We start from the raw sequence: 23363 nt of genomic DNA on the forward strand, positions 1-23363 counted from the left end.
AGATAGATAGATAGATAGATAGATAGATAGATAGATAGATAGATAGATAGATAGATAGATAGATAGATAGATAGATAGATTTACTATACACACACAATTTATATTTAATCTATTTATGTATAATTTTTTTTCCTCTGGTACCTATGATTTATAATATTAACATATTTTTTATTTATAAAAATATTTTTAAATAATACTTAATAAATGGGTCTTAGAATACATAGCTACTTTTATATTTTTTAAGGGGAACTATTAGATGGTCCCTGGACTACTCAACTAGTTTGTGAACGCAGCTTCACACTGTGCAGCTTCCACTTGAGGGAGGGATGTCATCACGTTACATGATAAACAAGAGCACAAGCACAACCTCAAGGTTTACTGCCATGTTGAGTTACACTAACTGGAATAGACACATGCTCTCCACTGTAACTCACTTCAATCTCAAACCCAGAGCTTTTGAGAGAAGCCCACTAAACAGTCATAAGCACCACTGCCAGATGTTGTTACCATTATCTCAAACCAGCTTTAATGTGAAAACACTTGAATGTCAGTGAATAATAACTGAAATTTTGGCCTGGTATTGTATGGCTTCAGAAGACATTAAATATAGCTCTTGGACAACTTTACGGTACTCCTTTTTTTTTTCTTTTTTTTTTGCAAGCCCCATGAGCAAAAATATGACATCTGTGGAAAAGCATCTCTGGTCGAGTACTATGTAAATATTCACCTGCCTGATTTTATCGGAGAAACAACAGATAGCTGAAAATATGAATGAAAATCTGACATGAAAGCATGAGGAGAGAAACCTCAATATCAAATCATTTTTAAATGCAGAGTTGCAGACATGCAATAGCACAGTCTGTGCAAAGAGCCCCAGTGCCTTACTGATGGAGCTTGCACACTTATTATCTTTCCTGAACTCATTTAAAGGCATCACATTAGTCGTTTTAAACACAACCATATGCATGCATTATTTAAAGAAACTGTTTTATGGAAACAAACTCAAACGTACTAAATTATGGTTAAAACACAAATAAACTATAAATTATAAATTATAAATTTATTTAAATTATTTGGATTTTATAGGAACAGAATTCACTTGATCTCAGTAATTCTGCAAAAAGCAGCATGTTTAACTGAATTGTCATTTCAAAAAAAAAAAAAATCCTTACGGCTACAGATTTGATTAATTCCTTAAGATAATATTCAAAGGATAATGAATGTTTCTAATATCTTTCCACTCCCAATGCACCTGAGTATTTTGATGAAAATATGGAAATTTGACATGAATTAGAGCCATGTGAGTCTTCTTATGAAAGAAATTCAGCTCTGTGGATACAGTGCTCCATCACTGCACTAATGTAGCCCTGTAATATTAATGCACAATTCCCCTGAGCTTTATTTATTCAGATCTCATAAAAACACACAGGATTTTAGTCTTCAAGATTAAAAGCATCCTTATTATTATCGATTATACTTAGGGTTAGGGATTTGAACAAACTCTTTACACAACGTATTAAACTTTAGTAACTCGCTGCAGACACAAATGATACCTAAATAAATTATAATCAAATTAAATAGAATATTATAATAAATAATATTTAATAACAGTACAGAACATATATTCCCTATTTTAATAATTTCCTTTGTATTTAGTACAATTACAACATAAATAACAATTCTTTAATATTTAGGTGTCTTTATAAAATCAAATTTGCGTAAATGTTTTTATTTTTTGTTGAGAGTCATAGTTTTAACGTAAATTATTTAATAATAAATATGATAATATTTCTTAATAATCTTAATAAATATTTCTTATTTATTTCTGAGTGCTGCACAAATAAATTTGAATAGAAATGAAAATCACTCTCTTCAGGTTTATACATCTAACTGCACAGAAATATCCAGACAATATTTTAAAATAACCTTTTGCTTTAGTACAACATAAATGTCAATTATTTAATATTTCAATATCTTCATTACATCAAACTTACTATTTTCTTTTAATTATATATATATATATATATATATATATATATATATTATATTAAATAATTTGAATTCATGTTGTATTTAATTTTGTACTAAAGGTTAAAGAAATATTATCTGTAAATATTTTATGTACTATTAGATATTAACCTGAAGAAAAACATTTTCATTGCCATTCAAATTTATTTGTATATAGACTGTTTGAAATAAGAAATAAAATAGTTTTTGTTTAATTTAAAATACTGTTAAAATTATATATATATACAGTATATGTGTGTGTGTGTGTGTGTGTATTCTTTGAAAGAGGTCCTAACTATGAATGTGTTCTTTTACCTATTCATCAAAACACTACAAACAGCATCATAGCATGCATAAATATGAATTCAAACACATTAAATGGTTTCGTAAGCAGTCCATGAGTGCTGTAATGAAATAGCAGTATGGTGGGTTTCTGTGGCAGGGTCCATTGGCTCTGTACTGGCCTGGCTGTGTGTGTATGTGTAGAGTTGATTACAGTCAATTACAGTAAGCTTCATTCTTTATCACTGCATCAGTAAGCGAGAGCGTGAGCCGTGGAGTCCAGAAACAGGCAGTCTGCCACACTCCACCTACCTACTGCATCTGTCATCTGTCTCTGTGTGCTAATACTCTTCATCACTGGAGCTAAGGCTGCAACAAATGAATGATTTACACAGTATCTGCTGCTCTGAAATCCTTCGGACGCAAAACCCCGAAGTATTCAGACACTTAAGCCACACTTAAAATGCCTGAATGTCATTGAATTTGATATAAACCAAGCACCATCTGCAAACAAATGATGCATGAGCTTTTCCTGGAAAATTAACATATTTGTAATTACAGTATTTGCATTATATCATAGCTAGTAGCATTTGCATTCACATACTTGCATGGTGTGTGGTTTAGGCCTTGCACACTATCAGAAAGCAAGTGAAAAGTGTAAGAGTCTAAACTGTGTCTGAAAGGCTAAATGTTAGCATGACACTAGCTCAGCTGTTTCCATAATCATCTAGCTTTTCCAGAAACAGTTTGTTCCACAAGTACGCTGTATGCAGCATTAGGAAATCAGATTTATTTTAGTGAATCTGTTTGGGATGGTTCACCTAAAAAATTATCAGAGATCAAATATAACTCCATCTATGGAAGCTCATTTCTGCCACAAAGTAAGTAAATAAATAAATACATAAAAAGCTATTTGTGAGTTTATACCTCACAATTCAGGCTTTATTTCACAGATTTGCAAGTTTGACTTTTCCCCCTCATAATTACAAGTTTAAAAATCAACATTGATGTTTTATCTCACAATTCTGGCTTTTGTTCTGACAATTTTAAGTTTATATCTCACAAGTTGAATTTTTTAGGCAATCACGAGTTTACATTTGTACTTTTTTAACAATTCTCCCTTTTCTTCTCAGAATTGTGAGTTTATATATTTATATATTTCATTTCTAAATTAACATTTTTTATTTAAATCTCACAATCCTCACAATTGAGTTTAAATTTCACAACTGTGAGGAAAAAAGTCTAAATTGTGTGATATAAACTCAGAATTTTATGAAAACAAGTCAGAATTATGAGATAGAAAGTCGCAATTAAAGTTTTTATGTTTGCATTGCATTGCATTCTATTGGCATCTTCTCTTTTATAAATCTTTAATAAAATGATACTGTTTGTCACTGTGTTCATCTTAGTTTTCTAATTTTAGCACTTTAGTTACTTTGTAAAATGAAGATCAATATTAATGTAGATGCCTTTGTGCCAAATAACGTTCTCTAATTGCTGAATTAAATAGTATAATTTAATTTAAATGTAAATATAAAGATATTGTTCCCTTTTCTCAGAAAAGTTACATTTTTGCAACTACAGTACTGCATTATGTAGCATAGCTAGAAGCATTTGCATTCATGTACAGTACATGCATAGTGTATGTTTTCGGTTTTACACCCTGTCAGAAAGCAGGAGAAAACATAAGAAAAAGTGTGAGAGTCTAAACTTGAATCTGAAAAACTAAAAGCTAAAATCTGTCCATCATGTTTTGTATCTGGAGAATTGCAACCGGATGGTCTGTTCTACTTCCACAACGATTCACTAAAAGTTGCTGAGGCACAGTTGTAGTTTAACAGTGTCAGCTGGCCAATGCTCTCAGCACAAGAGCTTTAAATATAACTCTCACTGACGGCCGTCTCGAGTAAGAACTAATGCATGGACTCACATCAGAATAGCTCCTCTGTGTAAGGTGCCACTGTGTAGGTTTCATATTACTCTGTATTAATTTCTATGCAATTATCTCATAAGCTGCTACATCGGCATGTAATTTGACACAGAGGAAAAGTTCAAATCCCTCACAGGCTAGTTAATGGAAAAAAGTTTAAAGTATTACTCATATAGCAGGCATACATTATGTAAAGAACATTTTGAAGAACTAAAAGTAGTGATGCTACTGTGTACATTTTCCAGTAGCGTGACACTACACTGTAAAAAAAACATCTGTGACATTTACGGTAAAATACCGGCAGCTGTGGATGCCAGAACTTCACCGTAAAAAAATATGGTAGCAGCATTTTAGGTTTTACAGACGTTTACAGAATTCACAATAAAATACCGTATTTCATTAACTGATGTAATGTTAATAGCTAGTAGCATTTGCATTCACATACTTGCATGGTGTGTGGTTTAGGCCTTGCACACTATCAGAAAGCAAGTGAAAAGTGTAAGAGTCTAAACTGTGTCTGAAAGGCTAAATGTTAGCATGACACTAGCTCAGCTGTTTCCATAATCATCTAGCTTTTCCAGAAACAGTTTGTTCCACAAGTACGCTGTATGCAGCATTAGGAAATCAGATTTATTTTAGTGAATCTGTTTGGGATGGTTCACCTAAAAAATTATCAGAGATCAAATATAACTCCATCTATGGAAGCTCATTTCTGCCACAAAGTAAGTAAATAAATAAATACATAAAAAGCTATTTGTGAGTTTATACCTCACAATTCAGGCTTTATTTCACAGATTTGCAAGTTTGACTTTTCCCCCTCATAATTACAAGTTTAAAAATCAACATTGATGTTTTATCTCACAATTCTGGCTTTTGTTCTGACAATTTTAAGTTTATATCTCACAAGTTGAATTTTTTAGGCAATCACGAGTTTACATTTGTACTTTTTTAACAATTCTCCCTTTTCTTCTCAGAATTGTGAGTTTATATATTTATATATTTCATTTCTAAATTAACATTTTTTATTTAAATCTCACAATCCTCACAATTGAGTTTAAATTTCACAACTGTGAGGAAAAAAGTCTAAATTGTGTGATATAAACTCAGAATTTTATGAAAACAAGTCAGAATTATGAGATAGAAAGTCGCAATTAAAGTTTTTATGTTTGCATTGCATTGCATTCTATTGGCATCTTCTCTTTTATAAATCTTTAATAAAATGATACTGTTTGTCACTGTGTTCATCTTAGTTTTCTAATTTTAGCACTTTAGTTACTTTGTAAAATGAAGATCAATATTAATGTAGATGCCTTTGTGCCAAATAACGTTCTCTAATTGCTGAATTAAATAGTATAATTTAATTTAAATGTAAATATAAAGATATTGTTCCCTTTTCTCAGAAAAGTTACATTTTTGCAACTACAGTACTGCATTATGTAGCATAGCTAGAAGCATTTGCATTCATGTACAGTACATGCATAGTGTATGTTTTCGGTTTTACACCCTGTCAGAAAGCAGGAGAAAACATAAGAAAAAGTGTGAGAGTCTAAACTTGAATCTGAAAAACTAAAAGCTAAAATCTGTCCATCATGTTTTGTATCTGGAGAATTGCAACCGGATGGTCTGTTCTACTTCCACAACGATTCACTAAAAGTTGCTGAGGCACAGTTGTAGTTTAACAGTGTCAGCTGGCCAATGCTCTCAGCACAAGAGCTTTAAATATAACTCTCACTGACGGCCGTCTCGAGTAAGAACTAATGCATGGACTCACATCCGAATAGCTCCTCTGTGTAAGGTGCCACTGTGTAGGTTTCATATTACTCTGTATTAATTTCTATGCAATTATCTCATAAGCTGCTACATCGGCATGTAATTTGACACAGAGGAAAAGTTCAAATCCCTCACAGGCTAGTTAATGGAAAAAAGTTTAAAGTATTACTCATATAGCAGGCATACATTATGTAAAGAACATTTTGAAGAACTAAAAGTAGTGATGCTACTGTGTACATTTTCCAGTAGCGTGACACTACACTGTAAAAAAAACATCTGTGACATTTACGGTAAAATACCGGCAGCTGTGGATGCCAGAACTTCACCGTAAAAAAATATGGTAGCAGCATTTTAGGTTTTACAGACGTTTACAGAATTCACAATAAAATACCGTATTTCATTAACTGATGTAATGTTAATAAACCAACATATTGAAGTACTAATATCTGTTTTGAACCATTGTAATGCACTGATAACCAGCAAAACCTGGTGGTGATGAGAAAGTCACATGTTGAACCAAAGCTCATCACAAATAGCTTTTCTATGAGCTGAGGAGGGCAATACTTATATATATAGAAGGTGCACAGTGTCATTCACACAAACACTAAACCCCATCATGGTGACACCCATGATACTGAAATAATGCAATAAACATTCATTTAACAACATGTAAGATTAAACCCTAGTGTACACAACTGATAAGAAGAAACATGTTATTTCAACAAAAAAACATCAACTATGAAGTGTCATGCAGGGAATCATGGGAGTGTCAATTTAAGGTTTATTATACAATGACTTTTTCTTTTTCACTTCCAAAAACCATATTTTTTAACAGTATTTTACTGTAAAATCACATTAAATGTAATTACATTTATTCACCGTATATAGTATGGAAACTTACTGTTAACCAGTTAACAGGTTTTTACAGTAGCATTTTTACAGTCTTTTACTGTTAAAATCACAATAATTTTTTACAGTGTAGTGAACGGTTCTCTGGGGAACCACAAATGGCTCTTCTATGGTAACATTGCGAAAACAACCTTATGAAACCTTTATTTTTAGGAATGTAGCTTAGCTGGTTTCATAATAGTCTAGTTTTTCCATAAACAAGCTAGATTTTTCACAAGTATGTCACATGCAGCATTAGAAAATCTGATTCCTTTTAGTGAATCAGTTCGCTTAAGATGGTTCACCTAAATAAGATATTCACTGCATCAAACATAACTCCCGCATCTTCTCTTTTGAAGTGAAATATTTAATTAAATGATACTGTTTGTGTTCATTTTCAGTTAAATAAAATCCTGTTGACTAATCCTAGCAGTTACACTCTTAAAAATACAGGTTCTTTCTTGGCATTCATCCATAGAACATTTCCATTGCGCAAAATGTTTCTAGAATATAAAAATGTTCTTCACACTAAGGAAAAAAATGGCTGTTTTAAGATCTATTCACATTAAGGTTCTTTGAGGAATCCAAAATAGTTCTTCTATTGCAACCCTGCAAAAACTCACTTTTGGAACCTTTATTTTTAAAAGTGTACATTGTGGTTCAATTTAATGCAGTCAGCCTAATTTATATATGTAGATGTTTTTGTGCCAATTAAATGAAATTCAGCAATTAGAACATTTTAAAATCTGAATAAAAGTATTAAAAGAATCTTTTGAATTTAAAACGATATTGTTCCCTTAAAGGTTAAATAGTTCTTGTTAGCAACACAGTGCAGCCACTTTATTTAAAAGAGTGGTTTGACTGTACTAAACTACAGTTTAGACAGTATTAAACTAGTTTGTAGCATGGCATTCTACTGTACAGTTTCAAAATAGCTTCCTTAACGCTGGTAAAGAGGGGGAAAGTGTGATAACAGGTTAACTCAACATAATGCAATGACATCTGATTCATAGAGAAACGCTGTTGACAGGGAGTTTACAAGAATAAAAGGCATCAGGATGCAGTTTCATTCTTCTCTTAACTATGCTAAAACAATGCAAACAACTATTTCTACATTTTCTGAGCAAAATGTAAGTGGTGCTTACCAATGCAAAAGTCACGCCACAACGCCAGGCTGTTGTGGGTGGTTGCCACGTCGCTTCTATGCAGTTGCTAACATGTTCTGAGTGTTTTTAGCACATTATTATATGGTTGCACCTCCTCTATGATATTCTAGGCTCCTAAATATGGTCTATAGACTATGGGTAAAAACTGCACGTCAGTGATCGCACATCACAAAAGTAATAGCACACCTCTTCTCAACAATCTCATGACCACAGGAAGAGTTTAGTTTAATAAGGGCAGAGGTTTGTTCAAATCCCTATCCCTGAGTATGAGCAACAATAAAAATGATGCTTGCCTTAGCAAAAAACACTAATTATGTTTCGTTCACTGCATTTATTCTCATTACAATGTGCAGAGCATTGATAAAGTAGTTTCACTTTTCACCGTTTTAAATGCAAGATTCTTATAAAATACCACTAATTCATCACGTAATGTTTATAGGCATGTCTTTTTAAAATGTTTTTGAAAGAAGCCTTATTCTCACCAAGGCTGCATTTATTTGATGAAAATACAGTAAAAACAGTAATATTGTGAAATATTATTACAATTTAATATAACTATATCAAAGCCGAATTTTATATTATAAAATATATATTTTTTCTATTATTAAGAAAAGAAAATCTTACTGACCCCAAACACTTGAACAGCCTCATACATTTACTATAAACCCCTTCATTAAAAATTTGACCACTGAAAATGACTGTCGAATGCAGTATCATTGGTTCTATTCTGCCTTTAGGTTTTCTGGCCCTAAATGACCCTCTGGCAACATGAATAGTTAAAAACCAATCAAAATGGGGAGACCATCATTTCAACAGAAGCCTGTTAAGTCATCCTGAAGGCTAAACATTTGAGTATAATTAAATTACTATAAGGTTGGCTTTATAAGGGAATAGTTGCTTGATTCTTGCAGGCTTCTTATGTGGTCCTAGAGTGAATATTAAAACCCCAGAGTACAGTGAACTTGATTTATTCTGCTCTGCTGCAGCCAAAATGAGTCAGAAGCTCTGTTCCAAAAAATAGTGAACTACCTATCCTGCATTTTAAGGCATCGTCTTGATACTTATATTGTACTACTTCATTCAATACTGAAGAACAATGCAGAATCTAATTGGAATGGACTATCAAATCCAATATTTTAGTGTGCTGTGTAATGTTGTGCTTATTAGAGTATTGCGTAGTTATCTTAGCAACATGCTAATCCCAAATTCTACGGAAATCATATTAGTAAATATGAGTAAAGTAGCTGAAACAGTCCTGAAAGAGAAATCAAAGAGCTTGAAATGTCAATAATGAGAAAATTGCATAGTAAGCTCTACATCTGCTGTGTTTATTCATGAGGTCTCTGCCCAATCTCATGACTATGCTAATGAGAATGCAAATACGCAAATAAAAGTTTGCTGAACTTGACTAGTCTCACTTACAGTCTGTTTACTCAATGCCTGATGCATATTACACACAAAACTGGAAAGAACTTCCTCAATCCAGCAAAAACGCCATTGCTTATTGGACATAAAGGTTGTTAAACAGTCCACCTGGAAATAGTGCACATGTAGAGAGCTGTATTTTCCAGTTTTCTTTCCAGTCAATACACATTTTCTGTTTGTAAAGACTACAGCACCATTATTTGATATACTTTTTGAAGTGACGTGACATGTGGCCAAGTATGGTGACCCATACTTGGAATTAGTGCTCTGCATTTATCCCATCCAAAGTGCACACACACAGCAGTGAGCACACACCTGGAGCAGTGGGCAGCCATTTTTTGCTGCGGCGCCCAGGGAGCAGTTGGGGGTTCAGTGCCTTGCTCAAGGGCACCTCAGTCATGGTATTGACGGTGGGAGAGAGCGCTGTACATTCACTCCCCCCACCTACAATCCCTGCCGGTACAAGACTCGAACCCGCAACCTTTGGGTTACGAGTCCGACTCTCTAACCGATAGGCCACGACTTTTTTGTTTTAAAAACATATGTATGTATTGTAAACCTCCACCTTAAAAGCACATCAAAACGAAATATTTAGCTAGTCAGTTTCTGGCTACATGAGACTAAACTGGTGTTCCTTCTTCACCAATGAAAAACCAGCAAGACACCAACAGAGTCCATGATAGTCTTTACAGCAAAACTACATATTGACCATACTGTGAAAATGCAGTGACACACTTCAAAATGTTTGTGGGCATTAATAACAGACAACAAAAGTATTGAAGTCAGCATTATAGTATGATTTTCACATGATGAGACTGTTAGCACATAGTCTGAGACGCCATACTGAATTTAACACCGCAGAAAGAGGCTGTGAAGGATTGATCTTTACAATGGCACACACTGTAAAGGACCTAAATCACATAATTTTCATACAATTTCACATAATTTTTTTTTTTGTTTGTTAATACGTTTCATCAGTTGAACACTCGGCATGTTGTCAAAAAACAGCCTACAATCCATTGAACGCCCGTACTTTTACAACCTAGTTTTTATTCCTGTCAAAAATGTAATACGGCACTGGGTCTATTGTTGAAAGTGTTCCAACAACTCCAAAACAATTATTCTACCAAATGGAAAAAATATACACTGTAAAAAATGACCGTGAATTTAACGGTAAAAACCTGTTAAATGGTTAATGGTAAATTCCCCTACTATATACGGTGAAAAACTGTATTGGACATTACATGAATTGGACATTATTTTTACGGTAGTATACCTTTTTTGGAAGTTAAAAAGACCATATAATTTACAGTGAATAAAAAGTAAATTGACATTCCCAGAATTCCCTGCATTACATTTCAAATTTGATGTTTTTTTGTTGAAATAAATATGTTTCTTCTTAGTTTTTTCTTATCAGTTTTGTATATTAGGGTTGTGTGTTACACCTAATGTTGTTAAATGAATGTTTATTGTATTATTTCAGTTTCATGTGTGTCACCATGATGGTGTTAAGTGTTTGTGTGAATGACACTGTGCACCTTCTATATATGTTATTATCTAAAAGTTGCTTGTGATGGGCTTTGGTTCATCATGTGACTGCCTGCATTTGGTGGTTATCAGTGTATTACAAAGGTGCAAAACAGATTTCAGTACTTCAATAGGTTGGTATATTAACATTATATCAGTTAATGAAAATATGGTATTTAACTGTAAATTTAAGTTAAAACCTAAAATATTGCTACCGTATTTTTTACGGTAAAATTCCGGCAACCACAGCTGCCGGTTTTTTACCGTAAATTTTACGGATTTTTTTTTACAGTGTATATATTAGGAACGTTTCTTTGCTAAACAAATTGAAAACAAATTAGGTGGAAATCAGGCACATGCATTCTTAAAAATCCCTTTTCAAATTTTAAAAAAATGACTTTGAACTGACAGAGGTCAAGTTACTTAACCCAGTTAGTCATCTTTCACTTTTTCATCACATCATATACAAGTGTTTATACACGACCATTTATGCTGTCCTCAATAATATTATGCAATAGCATAACCTACTGCGCTCATATTCAAGAGCTGAACTGACATTATTCAAAAATATTAAGTTCTCCCCTCATAAAATATCAAAATGCAAAACCACTTAAGCGCCTTTTAATATTAAATGAATAAAAAATTATGAATGGGTAGCCCCTCACTCAAGTGTATAAAACAGCAATACACTATTTAAAAACTATTAAGTGACTGTTGAAGTGTATTGATGCGCCTTTTATTGCGGATTAGATACAGATGCACCGTTGCAAACGGAAGCAATGGGTTTAAGCTCATTCCCTTCAAAGCAGTGGCATCTCCCAGTCAACTACTTCACAAAACTCAGAGCACAGACGCAAAAAGTCTCCAAATGAAAGGATATTTCTCGTACTGAGCGTCTGAGCCATCTCTCTCTCTCTCTCTCTCTCATACACACACACACACACACACACACACAATTCGAGATAATTCCTCTAGCCAGTGAGCTTCCATACAGTGGGATGGAGTTGCAATAGAGACCCTGCACGGTTTGCAGGTTCTTAAACCGATTGTAAAACGGGGGCAGAAGGGTCTCTTTCCCTCACGAGCACACAGAAAGTGTGTGGACTTGGAGTGATCAAATGACAGCAGTCCTCCACCTGCATCACTGAGAGCATCAGCATCAGCAGCAGCAGCAGCATCAGTGGTACTCTAGCGCAGGAGGACGCTGAGGGAGGAACACGGGGGATGCAGCAGAAATCCATCAGCCCTCTTACCTTGAAAGGGAACATATGACATGTTCCAACGGCATTGAACGTGCTCTCCGTGTCTCTTCAGTCTCTCGACATGCAAAAATATCCTTCAACAGTCAAAAGAAACGAAAACCCCCTTGTGCTCATGGACTGCGTCGATGCTGGAGCGATATTCCCGTGATGCGAATGGAAAAACCGAAACAAAATCATCGTCCATGGTCGACGAGAGCCATTGGAATGATTGCAGCCCGTGTATCACATCACATATCACACACGCGCAAAACAAGAGTGATGAAGAAGAGGAATACGAAGGGAGAGAGAGAGACAGAGAGAGAAGGGGGCGGTGAAGGGAGAGCGCGCGCGTGTATGTGTGTGTGCGTTTTCCAGTGTAGCTCGACCTAAATGCACTGTGTGTATGTCTGTTAATGTGATGTGATATAATTCCCCTATAGAGTCACATGACTATTAAATACCACCGAATACGGATATGGTAATCACGGTGATGTGCATCATGTATCTCTATGATGCCATCTCTGTTGATTCTCAAGTTACACAATGAGTGGACAGTTCATTTGAACCTCGATGTGAAATCTTACAGAATTTAACCTCAAATATAAACTTTTTTTATATTATTATTTTTTTTTAACCAAACTCAAACTACAGACTAGCTAAATGTTAAAACTCCACTTTCAGTGCTTTCCTTTAATTGTACAGTAGGCCTATATACATTAGCTAAGGCAAAGTAGGCCTATCACTATTACTAGCCTATTGCTCATGGGCTTATTGGGATTTGAATAAAGCAGGCATGAATGATTCCTCAAATCATGCAGCTTGTTGAAAAGACATGCTATTACTTTACTTTAAGGTGACCAGCCTCATGACTTTTAGTTGAAAAATGTTCGAAAAAGTCCTACTAGACTTACAGTGAAGGAGGAATGATCCATATCTGATACCAGAATATTGCAGAGAGGGGAGGAATCTTTCGACTTGAGTCAGCAAGCAACCATCTAGTAATGCCCTAGCAACCACCAAGAACACCTTTGCAACCAGAAAGCAACGTGCAACCAACCGCAGTCGGTGGGTTTTATACAACAATGAATCACTCAAAATTTCTTGTGTAAAAATAAATTAACATTTTTTTACAAAATGTAAATGTAAAAATAAGATTTTTTTTTTCTCATTTAAATAAGCTCAAACGTCTTAAATGTGCCAAACTGGGATCTGTGGAAAAGGTTTAAAAAAAAAAAAAAAAAGTGTAAAAAAAGAAATTAATACAAATAAATAAATCAAAATGTGATTAAATAAATCAAAATGTAATGTAAAATGTTTTAAAAAAAATCAATATATAAACAATACATCTATCAGTGCTGTATTATAATGAGTAAAAACATTTTTCAAAGTATTGGATCTTCATACATGAAAATATATTGCTGCCTTTTAAATTTTAGATGCGTTCAGTTGCGTCTAAAAAACTAAAAACTGCTGCTGTAAGCATTTTTTATGGGAAGACTTCATTTAGCCAATCAGAAGACTTTAAGTCACTCTCTGCCTGTCAATCATTTTGCATGTTCCAAATATGGAAAACAGAAAGCTGAGAGGGTTCGAGTTGTAGTATCATTCCAGGATTATATATATGTATGTGTGTGTACGTATATATTACAATGGCAATGGTGTTATGCTGCCATTCAGCTTCTTTCATTTAAATTTTCATTAATTTTAAATTATATCTAAACATAAAGTAACTAACTATTACATTTCTCTTTATTGACATGGTAAAAAAAATGCATTTGAACTTGGTCCTATGTCGTACAGTGAGAGAGGTTCAAAAAGGTCTTGCGTACAAAGACAGTCGCTTTTACATGGCGCTAAAGCCTAAAACTTCTTAGCTCAAATTCTTTTCCCTTCCTCTCCTGCAGCTTCCTCTTTTTTTCAGCACACATAAAAAGTAAAAACTGCCAAACTGTGATTCGTCATGCTCTTTTTGTTCACCACTATAGCGTATGCTGATGACGTTTTATTCTTCAATAGTAACTTGCATCACTAGTGTCATCATCATCCTACAGTCTGCATACGTGTCGTACCCAAGTTTATTAGATCCATGTCGCACAGTGTGATAATGATCTTATAAGATTGCTGAAATCACAGTCTGTAGGCTCCATGCAGACTTGTTTTCCGCCATCTTTCATGTAGACACGCCCCCTGCAACACCATAACTAGTTTCCGCTTCAACACTAACTGCGGTTACTGAAACCACGCCTTCTTTCTTTGCGTGCACATTTGGGCGGCATTATGCTAATATTTCCACATAGTGAGGTAGATATGTGGGGGCGTGTTAGAACGAGCCGTTTTAGGGGGGCGTGGCAGAGTCTTAACTTTGATAAAGAATATCTCTTTGGTTTTGAGACTTTAGTCTTTGCAACTTCAGGGATCTTATCTATGCACAATCAGCTTGTAACACTCCAAAGAGAAAGGAAAACTTGAAATCGCATCATATGACCCCTTTAAACACGACTAGGCTTGGTCAATCATGTGCACATTCTAATTATAACATTTCCGAGTTTACACAACAGTACAGATATGAACAAATAATGCAAATTTACTTCTCTCAAGATTCTCCAGAGAGCCATAAAGTGAGGCCTGCTGTCAAGGCAACTGGAGCCAAAATGGCGTTCAACGCAGACAGAGTAAACTCTAAACTACGTCAATCCTGCTGTCTACTGTTATGTTATTTCTCAAAATAGATGACAGTCCTTATAAAACATAATACGACGCGTTTTAACTTCTCAGAAGCATTATAACAAAATTTCCTGGACTGACATAAGAGTTCTCACATGTTAGGTAGGTGGGCGTTCAATGCTCGTACACGGCTGCCACCTGGTGGTCGCAACATTGAACACAAGCACACACACACACACACTCTCTCTCTCTCTCTCACTTTCACTCTCACTCACTCACACATACACAATCTTTTAAAAAATGTAAAAGAAAGTTCATGTCAAAGACAAAAGTCAAATTCCTCATGTCTGACACACAGTTTGGCTCTTTTTGATCAGACATAAGAAATTGTTCTTAACGTTTTTGTACCTCATTATTGCGTTGTTCTTGACAAAACATTGCTATTCTGACATTATTTCTCCATCAAAACGGCAGAAATAGTCTAATTCATGTGGAGGTTCCTAGAGTGTCCAAATGAAGAAATTATGAGATGTGTGTATGTTCATATGCTCTGTTGTTATCATTTACTGGAAAAGATATTTGAAACAACATTTAAAAAAAAAGTCCTCTAAATCTGTGGGTAGAGGAATTGGACAAGTGAAACTTTTATACAACATAATGATACCTTTTTATTGTTTGTTTACATTTTAGGTGTAAACCTAGAGTACATATAAACATAATCTGACAAAAAACGTCAAAGAATACATCAAATTAAACTTTGACTTGACTATAAAAAAAGACTACAGTCTTCTAATTCTTGTCACCCTGACGTGAAATTAGTCCATCTATGACCTAACAAGTACGTACCATGGATTAAAAAAATCACACACAATACATTCATTATCATTCACTGATGAAATGAGCTTCACATAAGGACTAACAGCCTCACGCTTTTATTCAGGTAGAATGGTCTGCATGTAATCTGTAAAGGACCTGATTAATGTTTTCAGTTTCTGCCATCTTGAATCATATGTCTGATGCTGCACTTTAAAAAAAAAACAATAAGCAATAAGCTATTTGAGTTACTATGGAAATCCACAAACAGTAAGAAAAAAAACATGCTTTGGTAGATCACAATTATGACATAAAAGGATGAAATTTTGACATTTTAAGTCATATTTATAAAATGAAAAGTCCAAACTGACATTAAAAAAATCATTTATAAGGACAAGTCATAATTATAACAAAAATAAATTATAACATGCAAATATGACATAGGAAGTCAAAATCACACAGAATGGTCTGCATGTAATCTGTAAAGGACCTGATTAATGTTTTCAGTTTCTGCCATCTTGAATCATATGTCTGATGCTGCACTTTAAAAAAAAAACAATAAGCAATAAGCTATTTGAGTTACTATGGAAATCCACAAACAGTAAGAAAAAAAACATGCTTTGGTAGATCACAATTATGACATAAAAGGATGAAATTTTGACATTTTAAGTCATATTTATAAAATGAAAAGTCCAAACTGACATTAAAAAAATCATTTATAAGGACAAGTCATAATTATAACAAAAAGAAATTATAACATGCAAATATGACATAGGAAGTCAAAATCACACAAAAAAATCACAATTATTTCAAAGATTTAGACTCATAATTTTGACTTTTTATGCCATTGTGACTTTTGTCATAAAATGTTGCCAATTATGACATGGTAGGTCTTTTTTTTTTTTTTTTACTTTTTATCTCATAAATATGACTTTTTATGTCATAATTTTGACTTGACTTTTTATGTCATAACTATGACTTTTGCCATAATTATGTCTTATGACTTTTTGTCAATTATGACTAGGTCATAATAGGTAGGTCATCATAATTTGTACTTTTTATGTCATATTATTACAGTATGTCATAATTATTACATCTCATAAATATGACATTTTGTCATCATTTCAATTTGACATTTGATTTCATAATTGTGATATACCAAAGCACTTTTTTTTCTTATGTGTCAGAAATAGGCTTCCGTAAGTTAGCGATTTTAACAGGGTTCAAAGATTTTAGAACAGTCTGATATTCATTTAAATTCCTCCTCTGAATAGCACATGCTGAGAAACTAATTTTTCATTATTACTTAAAAATGATCTCTTGATGTTTAAAAATGGGTATTAGCTGCAGTCTGGATGTTTTGTTTGCCACCCATCATGAAAAGTTTCTTGCCTGCTTGCTATTGAAGGAATATTCCAGGGTTCTGTAAAAGTTCAACAGCATTTCTAGCATAATCTTAATCCCTCATTTTCTTAAATAAACAAATAAATAAAAAGTTGCAAATATCAAGATTATTTTGAAGAATTTACAATGGAATTAACAGGGTCAATTTGTAGAAAATAAATTAGTAAACTACTAGCATTGTAACATTAACAGTCTGGCCTCCTTCACTTCCATTTTAAGTGTAACCAACATTTTTGGAAGTGGAAATAATTTTTTAGTAATTAACAATATGCCACAATTGCCGTCTACTGAGTTTAACTTGGACTAAACCTGGAATAGTTCTTTAATGACTATTTTTAGAGGAGCACTCATTTCCCTGTCCTTAAAATATTACAATTATTGATGTGACCGCATGATGAAGCTTTCCTGAAATTTCTGACCGATATGTGTACATGAACAACAAGTGATGAATAGCTTATACAAATCATGATAATAAAGTTCAAGGCATTCTAAAGGCGTTTTCTAACAGTATTCAAAATATAGGAGACACTGTAAAAGAACGTGTAAGAGATTTAACAGTATAATCTCAGAGTGAAGCTGCTGTGTAGCTCAACCTGGATTTGCTAGATGTGGTTTTCTTCTCCCGACCTCAGAACACCCACCTGCTCATTGATGCTTTCACACCTCTGCTCGTAACCATGCAAACTCTAATGATGCATCTTGATGTCTCTAGCCCTTTCCTCTTTCTCTGTCGCACACAGGTTCTCAGTACACGTTCACATTTCCCCATTCCACTAGGTACTGGACTTTTCCGTCCGGTGTTATGCGTCTGGCCAGGATCCTGACGGAGTCGCTTCCCCCCCACCCCATCGGTGTGGGCCCACCGATACCGACTGTACTGGGGTAGGGTGGCACGTCATGCAGGAAGAGAGACGGGCAGCTTTCATAGCGCTGTCCGGTTGGGTGAGCCGAGGTCATAGAGAATGGAAGGCAGGGGGCTGGAAGTCGACAAGGGTCCTCTGCACTGAAGACAACAAATTAGACATGCAAAAAGAACTCAATCTGAAGGAACAGTTCACCCAAATGCATCTTTATACAGTACACTGCAAAAAAATATTTTCTTACTTGGTATTTTTGTAAACATGCATTTACTTAAAAAGCAAAATGATACAAGATATTGTTTTGTTTCTGAAAAATGTATAAAATTAAGTGAGTTTATGCTTGAGACTTAATATGTGATCTGACTAAAGAATATTTAGATACTTGAACTGGGTATTGTTTGCAGTGTAGTGTAGTAAGCAGTGAAAAAAACATAAATATTTAAAAATAATAATATTAATAATAATAATAATAAAATACAATGAAAGTACCATAGAAGTAGTCCATAGGACTTGAATACTACAGTATATTCCAAGTCTAAAGCCATATGACAACTTTGTGTGAGAAACAAACCAAAATTTAAGTCAATATTTACTAGTGCTGTCAAACGATTAATCGTGATTAATCGCATCCAAAATAAAAGTTTGTTTTCATATTATATGTGTGTACTGTGTATATTTATTATGCATATATAAATACAAACACATGCATGTATATATTTAAGAAAATATGTTATATTTATATATTAAATATATATTATATAATATAAATGATATGAATATAAATATAAACATGTAAATACATGTAAAGATTTTCAAAATATATACTGCATTTGTGTGTCTTTATATATACAAAATAAATGTACACAGTACACACACATATATTGTGTAAACAAAAACGTTTATTTTGGATGCGATTAATCGCCATTAATCGTATGACAGCACTAATATTTACTGACAATCTTCAGTAATGTTCAGTTCTGAAAAATTTGCATTTGCATTCAAATTTAGATTTTTCATTTTCAGCATTAAATAGATGCATTTCAATGTATTCTTTATTCACAGACCTGTAATGATGCAGAGTTCTAGACAGGTCCTGAGATCCGTTGCATGAAGGGTGATAGAGCGCATACATTCTCTTGGGGGGTGAACTATAATACATAAAGACTTTTTAAAATAAATTAAATGCAATTAAGGTTCACGGTGTGAATTTCACTGCAGTTCAAAGTTGACTTTAACATGCTACAGACCCCAAATTCATCTCTTCCTCTTGTTTTCTAGGGTTATACAGGTTTGTTCCATCAACGTAACCGTGGCAACATGGCACCAGGTCAATAGCATTTGTCGCATCTCCTGTTGGACAAGTCTAAAAAGACATGATCAACAGTTATATTAATAAAAATATGTAAGCTTAAAGGGCATAAACACCAGGATTTTTTTTTTTTTTAAATCACTTTTTGTACATGGAAGAAATAAAGTCACATGAGGGTGATTAAAAAATGACAGCACTTTAATTTTTCAATGCATAGTACTATAGATACAGTGAATATCAAATGATAAAAAAAAGCTTAAACATCTATAAAAACTGTAAAAAAAAAAACAAATCTATAAAAACAATCTGATCAGAACAGAAGGTTCATTCTCACTTCAATAAAACCAAGTCTGTAAACACAAGGAAAATTAGACTTTCAAATGATTTTAGGTGATTTCTGCCCATAGTCTTGGATTCATGGCTGTGTTAGCTGTGTAATACAGCACACAGTGGGAGAGAAGCAGTGGTGCCGTGTGTGACAGCAGTGTAAGGAATCACTCCGCTACACACACTGAATCTAAATGACGGCATTATACTGAGGCACATATTACTACAAAAGTCAATTGACAATAGCAGTTTGACACAGCAGCTCAAAACTAGAGACAGCATTTCCCAACCACTTGGAAACGATAATAATGAACGATCACATTAATTGCGAAAGGTTGGGCTAGTTAGTTTTTACAGGTAGCCCCAACTGGTAAATGTCATAACTACAGCAATTTGCATGCAAAAAACAAACAAACAAACAAAATTCACCTTTAAGAAGAGAACCATAGATGCAACTTATAAAAAATTGTTAAAATGTGCTTACCACACTAAAGGAAAGAGCAGTCAATAAAATAAGATTAAATTAAAAAAGCAACTGCAAAACGATAAAACAAATGTAAAATGTTGTATTTAAAAAAACAACAACAAAAAAAATTGCATAATAAAACAAAATAAAGAAGTAATTGCAAAACAATAACACAAATGAAAAAAATTGTATTTAAAAAAAAAACATAAATTAGCATAATAACATAAAATAAAGAAGTAATTGCAAAACAATAACACAAATGAAAAATTGTACTTAAAATGGATGAGGGAAAACTTGTGCAGCACTAACCATATATTCATTTGGCAGACGCTTTTATCCAGACAGTTGAGGAAGTCGCAAAACAAAACACAACAAAATAAAATATCAGTTTTTTTTCTTTCTCACTCTCTTTTTCTTCTCTCTCTAAGAGCATATGCTGTTTTGTTGGTGTGTTGATCCGGGCCGCGTGCTACCTGTTTTCGGTGAAGCATGGCGGCCCCGGTTTCATGGGTTTTGAGTACACTCACGTGGCGTCATGCAGTGAAGGTGGCGTCTGCGGTGAGCGTGGAGAAGTGTTGTATGGCTATACGTGAAGCTGTGGGCCATGAGTGCATTTTGTCGGCATCAAAAATTAATAATGCAAATGTCATATTTCTAAAAACAGTAGACAAAGCTAATGAGTTAGTCGAGCAGGGGATTACTATTGATGGTTTATTTACACCTGTTCTCCCTCTGTCAATGCCATCTAAAAAAGTAATGTCGTCTAATGTTCCTCCATTTATCAGTGACGAGTTATTAGCACAGTCCCTCTCCCGTCACGGCAAGTTGGTTTCTCCAATCAAAAAGATCCCGATTGGAAGTGATTCTCTTTTGCTGAAACATGTTGTTTCGTTTAGACGTTTTGTGTATATGATTGTAAAAGACGACGCTGAGCTGGATCTCACGTTTAAATTTCGCATCGATGATTTTGACTATGTTGTATTCGCAACAATAGGAAAAATGAAGTGCTTTGGTTGCTCTAAAGTGGGACATTTAGTCCGCGAGTGTCCTGAAAAATAAAGAAACATCAGTAATTGAACAAAATGTGGGTGACGCAACTGTTTCACCCGTGACAAGTCAACCCATGGTCCGTGCCGAGCCGGAGGCGTCCGCGGCAGAGCAGGCCACAGAGGATCGGACCGAGATGGAGCAGATCGGAACAGAGCGCGCTGAGCCTGAGCCAGTTGCAGCAGAGCTGCCAGAGGTTAACCAGATTCAATCTGAAATTTTTGACGACGATAGACCCGCGGGTTCTATTAATGAGGATGCATGTGAGAGTAATGGCATTGACATGGATGCAGAACAGACACTGTTTAAAGTACCTTTAAAGCGAAAGAAAAGTGATAGTACTGGAGATTTGAGACTTGCAAAGAAAACAGATATAGCTGAATGTGAAGACCAGGGTGACTCAGAGAGTGGCAATGAATCCGATTCTAGTGTCTCTCTTTCACAGAGTGAATGTGTGAGTCGCAGTTATGAAGTGGATGATGTTAAACTTTTTCTGAAATCAACGAAAAACAGAAGAGGAGTAAGAGTAAATGAATATTTTCCTGATGTCAAACAATTTATTGAAAAGACAAGGTGTTGGATGACTGAAGGCTTTTTTTTACCAATAAGGAAGTGTACCGGGTAAAGAAATTGGTGAGAAAACTCAATACTGAATTAAGTAATGATGATGGTGAAAAGAGCTGATTTGATGACATTCAGTGGTTTGCTTTTACTGTTTTATTTCTCATTTCTTATGAGTGAGGTTAATATTGCATCAGTGAATGTAAATGGAGCTAGGGACGTGAGAAAAAGAGTATTACTATATGAAATGTTTAAACAGAAGGAACTAGATGTTATTTTCCTTCAAGAAACGCACAGAGATTTTAAGAATGCTGCAGATTGGTCTAGGGAATGGGACGGTATCTCTATCTTAAGTCACAACACTGCTGTCAGTGGAGGAGTTGCGGTTTTATTTTCAAAAAGCTTTAAGCCAGTTTCTTATGATGTTGAAGAAATTATAAAGGGCAGACTTTTAAAAGTTAGAGCTCTATTTGAAAATCACGTTTTTGTATTTTTTTGTATCTATGTTCCTACTTCAGGGGTTGAAAGAATGTTGTTTTTAAGTACCTTCAATTCAACTCTACAGAATTGTGATAGTGAGGAGCTTTTGGTTTTGGGAGGTGATTTTAATTGTACAGAAGGAAATCTTGATCGGAATCACATTGAACCCCATGGCCCGTCCCGTAAGAGACTTATTCAAATCATTAAAGCACATGAGCTGTGTGACATATGGAGACATTTTAATGAGACTCTAAGACAGTATATGTGGTCTCATACCCATGACAATGTTCTATCTTTAGCTAGGTTGGATAGGTTTTACAGTTTTAAACATCAATATGGTATTTTTAGCAAGTGCTTTATTGTCCCTGTTAGTTTTTCTGATCATAGTATGGTGTGCTGTTCTTTTATTTTAAATTCAATTAAACCAAGTAGTGCTTACTGGCATTATAATAGTGCTTTGCTTAATGATAAAAAATTTAAAGACACTTTTAAATATTTCTGGGAAACTTTTAGAGCTACAAAGAACTCTTTCCAAACCTTAGGGCAGTGGTGGGATTTTGGCAAAGTGCAAATTAAACAATTCTGTCAACAATACACTCGGAACATCACTGTACAGTTATCAAGGTTGATGAAAACCTTGGAGACATCAATTGTCAAACTTCAAGAGTTAGCTGATTCGACAGGGGGGAATAATGTTTTAGAAGCTCTTTCAATGAAAAAAACTCAACTTAGTGATCTTTTAGGAGTTAAGGTGCAAGGACCTCTGGTTCGGTCCCGGTTTCAAAATGTTGACCAAATGGATGCTCCAACTAAATTTTTCTTTAATCTGGAAAAAAAAGAATGGACAGAAACGGTTTATTCACGGGCTGCGTTCTGAATCCCGCACATTAATTTCTGATCCTGTTGATATTAGAAAGAGAGCCGTTTGTTTTTAATGAAAAGCTGTATAGCTGTGAGTATGTTGCAGAGCCTGACATTGAAAATGTCTTCTTTGAGAACTTGACACAGGTGTCTGAGGAAGCAATGGGAAACTCGGTAAGGCTTTGAGCCTAGGTGAGTTGTACAAGGCCCTTCAGGGCATGGAGGCTGGGAAGGCTCCTGGCATTGACGGTCTCCCAGTAGACTTTTATAAGTCTTTCTGGACAGTGTTTGGGGAGGATTTGCTCATGGTGCTCAGTGAAAGCTTGGCTGGAGGG

General features: G+C 34.5%; 2 protein-coding genes across 3 annotated transcripts in view; both read right to left on the bottom strand.

Annotated features, from left to right (window-relative positions):
• Positions 1–12559, bottom strand: part of LOC107592176 (ras/Rap GTPase-activating protein SynGAP-like) — a 152270-nt gene extending 139711 nt beyond the window's left edge. Inside the window, 1 exon segment of the mRNA XM_016281578.1 lies at positions 12249–12559. Coding sequence (XP_016137064.1) covers positions 12249–12270 — 22 coding nt within the window. The 5' untranslated portion in view covers positions 12271–12559.
• A 4521-nt stretch (positions 12560–17080) lies between these two features.
• Positions 17081–23363, bottom strand: part of LOC107592148 (PHD finger protein 1-like) — a 19111-nt gene continuing 12828 nt past the window's right edge. Inside the window, exons 13-15 of one of the 2 annotated variants that reach the window (XM_016281547.1) lie at positions 19225–19340; positions 19042–19125; positions 17081–18120 (exon numbers count right to left, since the gene is read on the bottom strand). In XM_016281547.1, coding sequence (XP_016137033.1) covers positions 17862–18120; positions 19042–19125; positions 19225–19340 — 459 coding nt within the window. In that variant the 3' untranslated portion in view covers positions 17081–17861. The remainder of the gene's footprint in view (positions 18121–19041; positions 19126–19224; positions 19341–23363) is intronic. The other variant, XM_016281548.1, reaches the window with a different exon arrangement.

The sequence above is a fragment of the Sinocyclocheilus grahami genome, unplaced genomic scaffold (assembly GCF_001515645.1).
Source record: "Sinocyclocheilus grahami isolate Dianchi unplaced genomic scaffold, SAMN03320097.WGS_v1.1 scaffold150.1, whole genome shotgun sequence".
Lineage (NCBI taxonomy): Eukaryota > Metazoa > Chordata > Actinopteri > Cypriniformes > Cyprinidae > Sinocyclocheilus > Sinocyclocheilus grahami.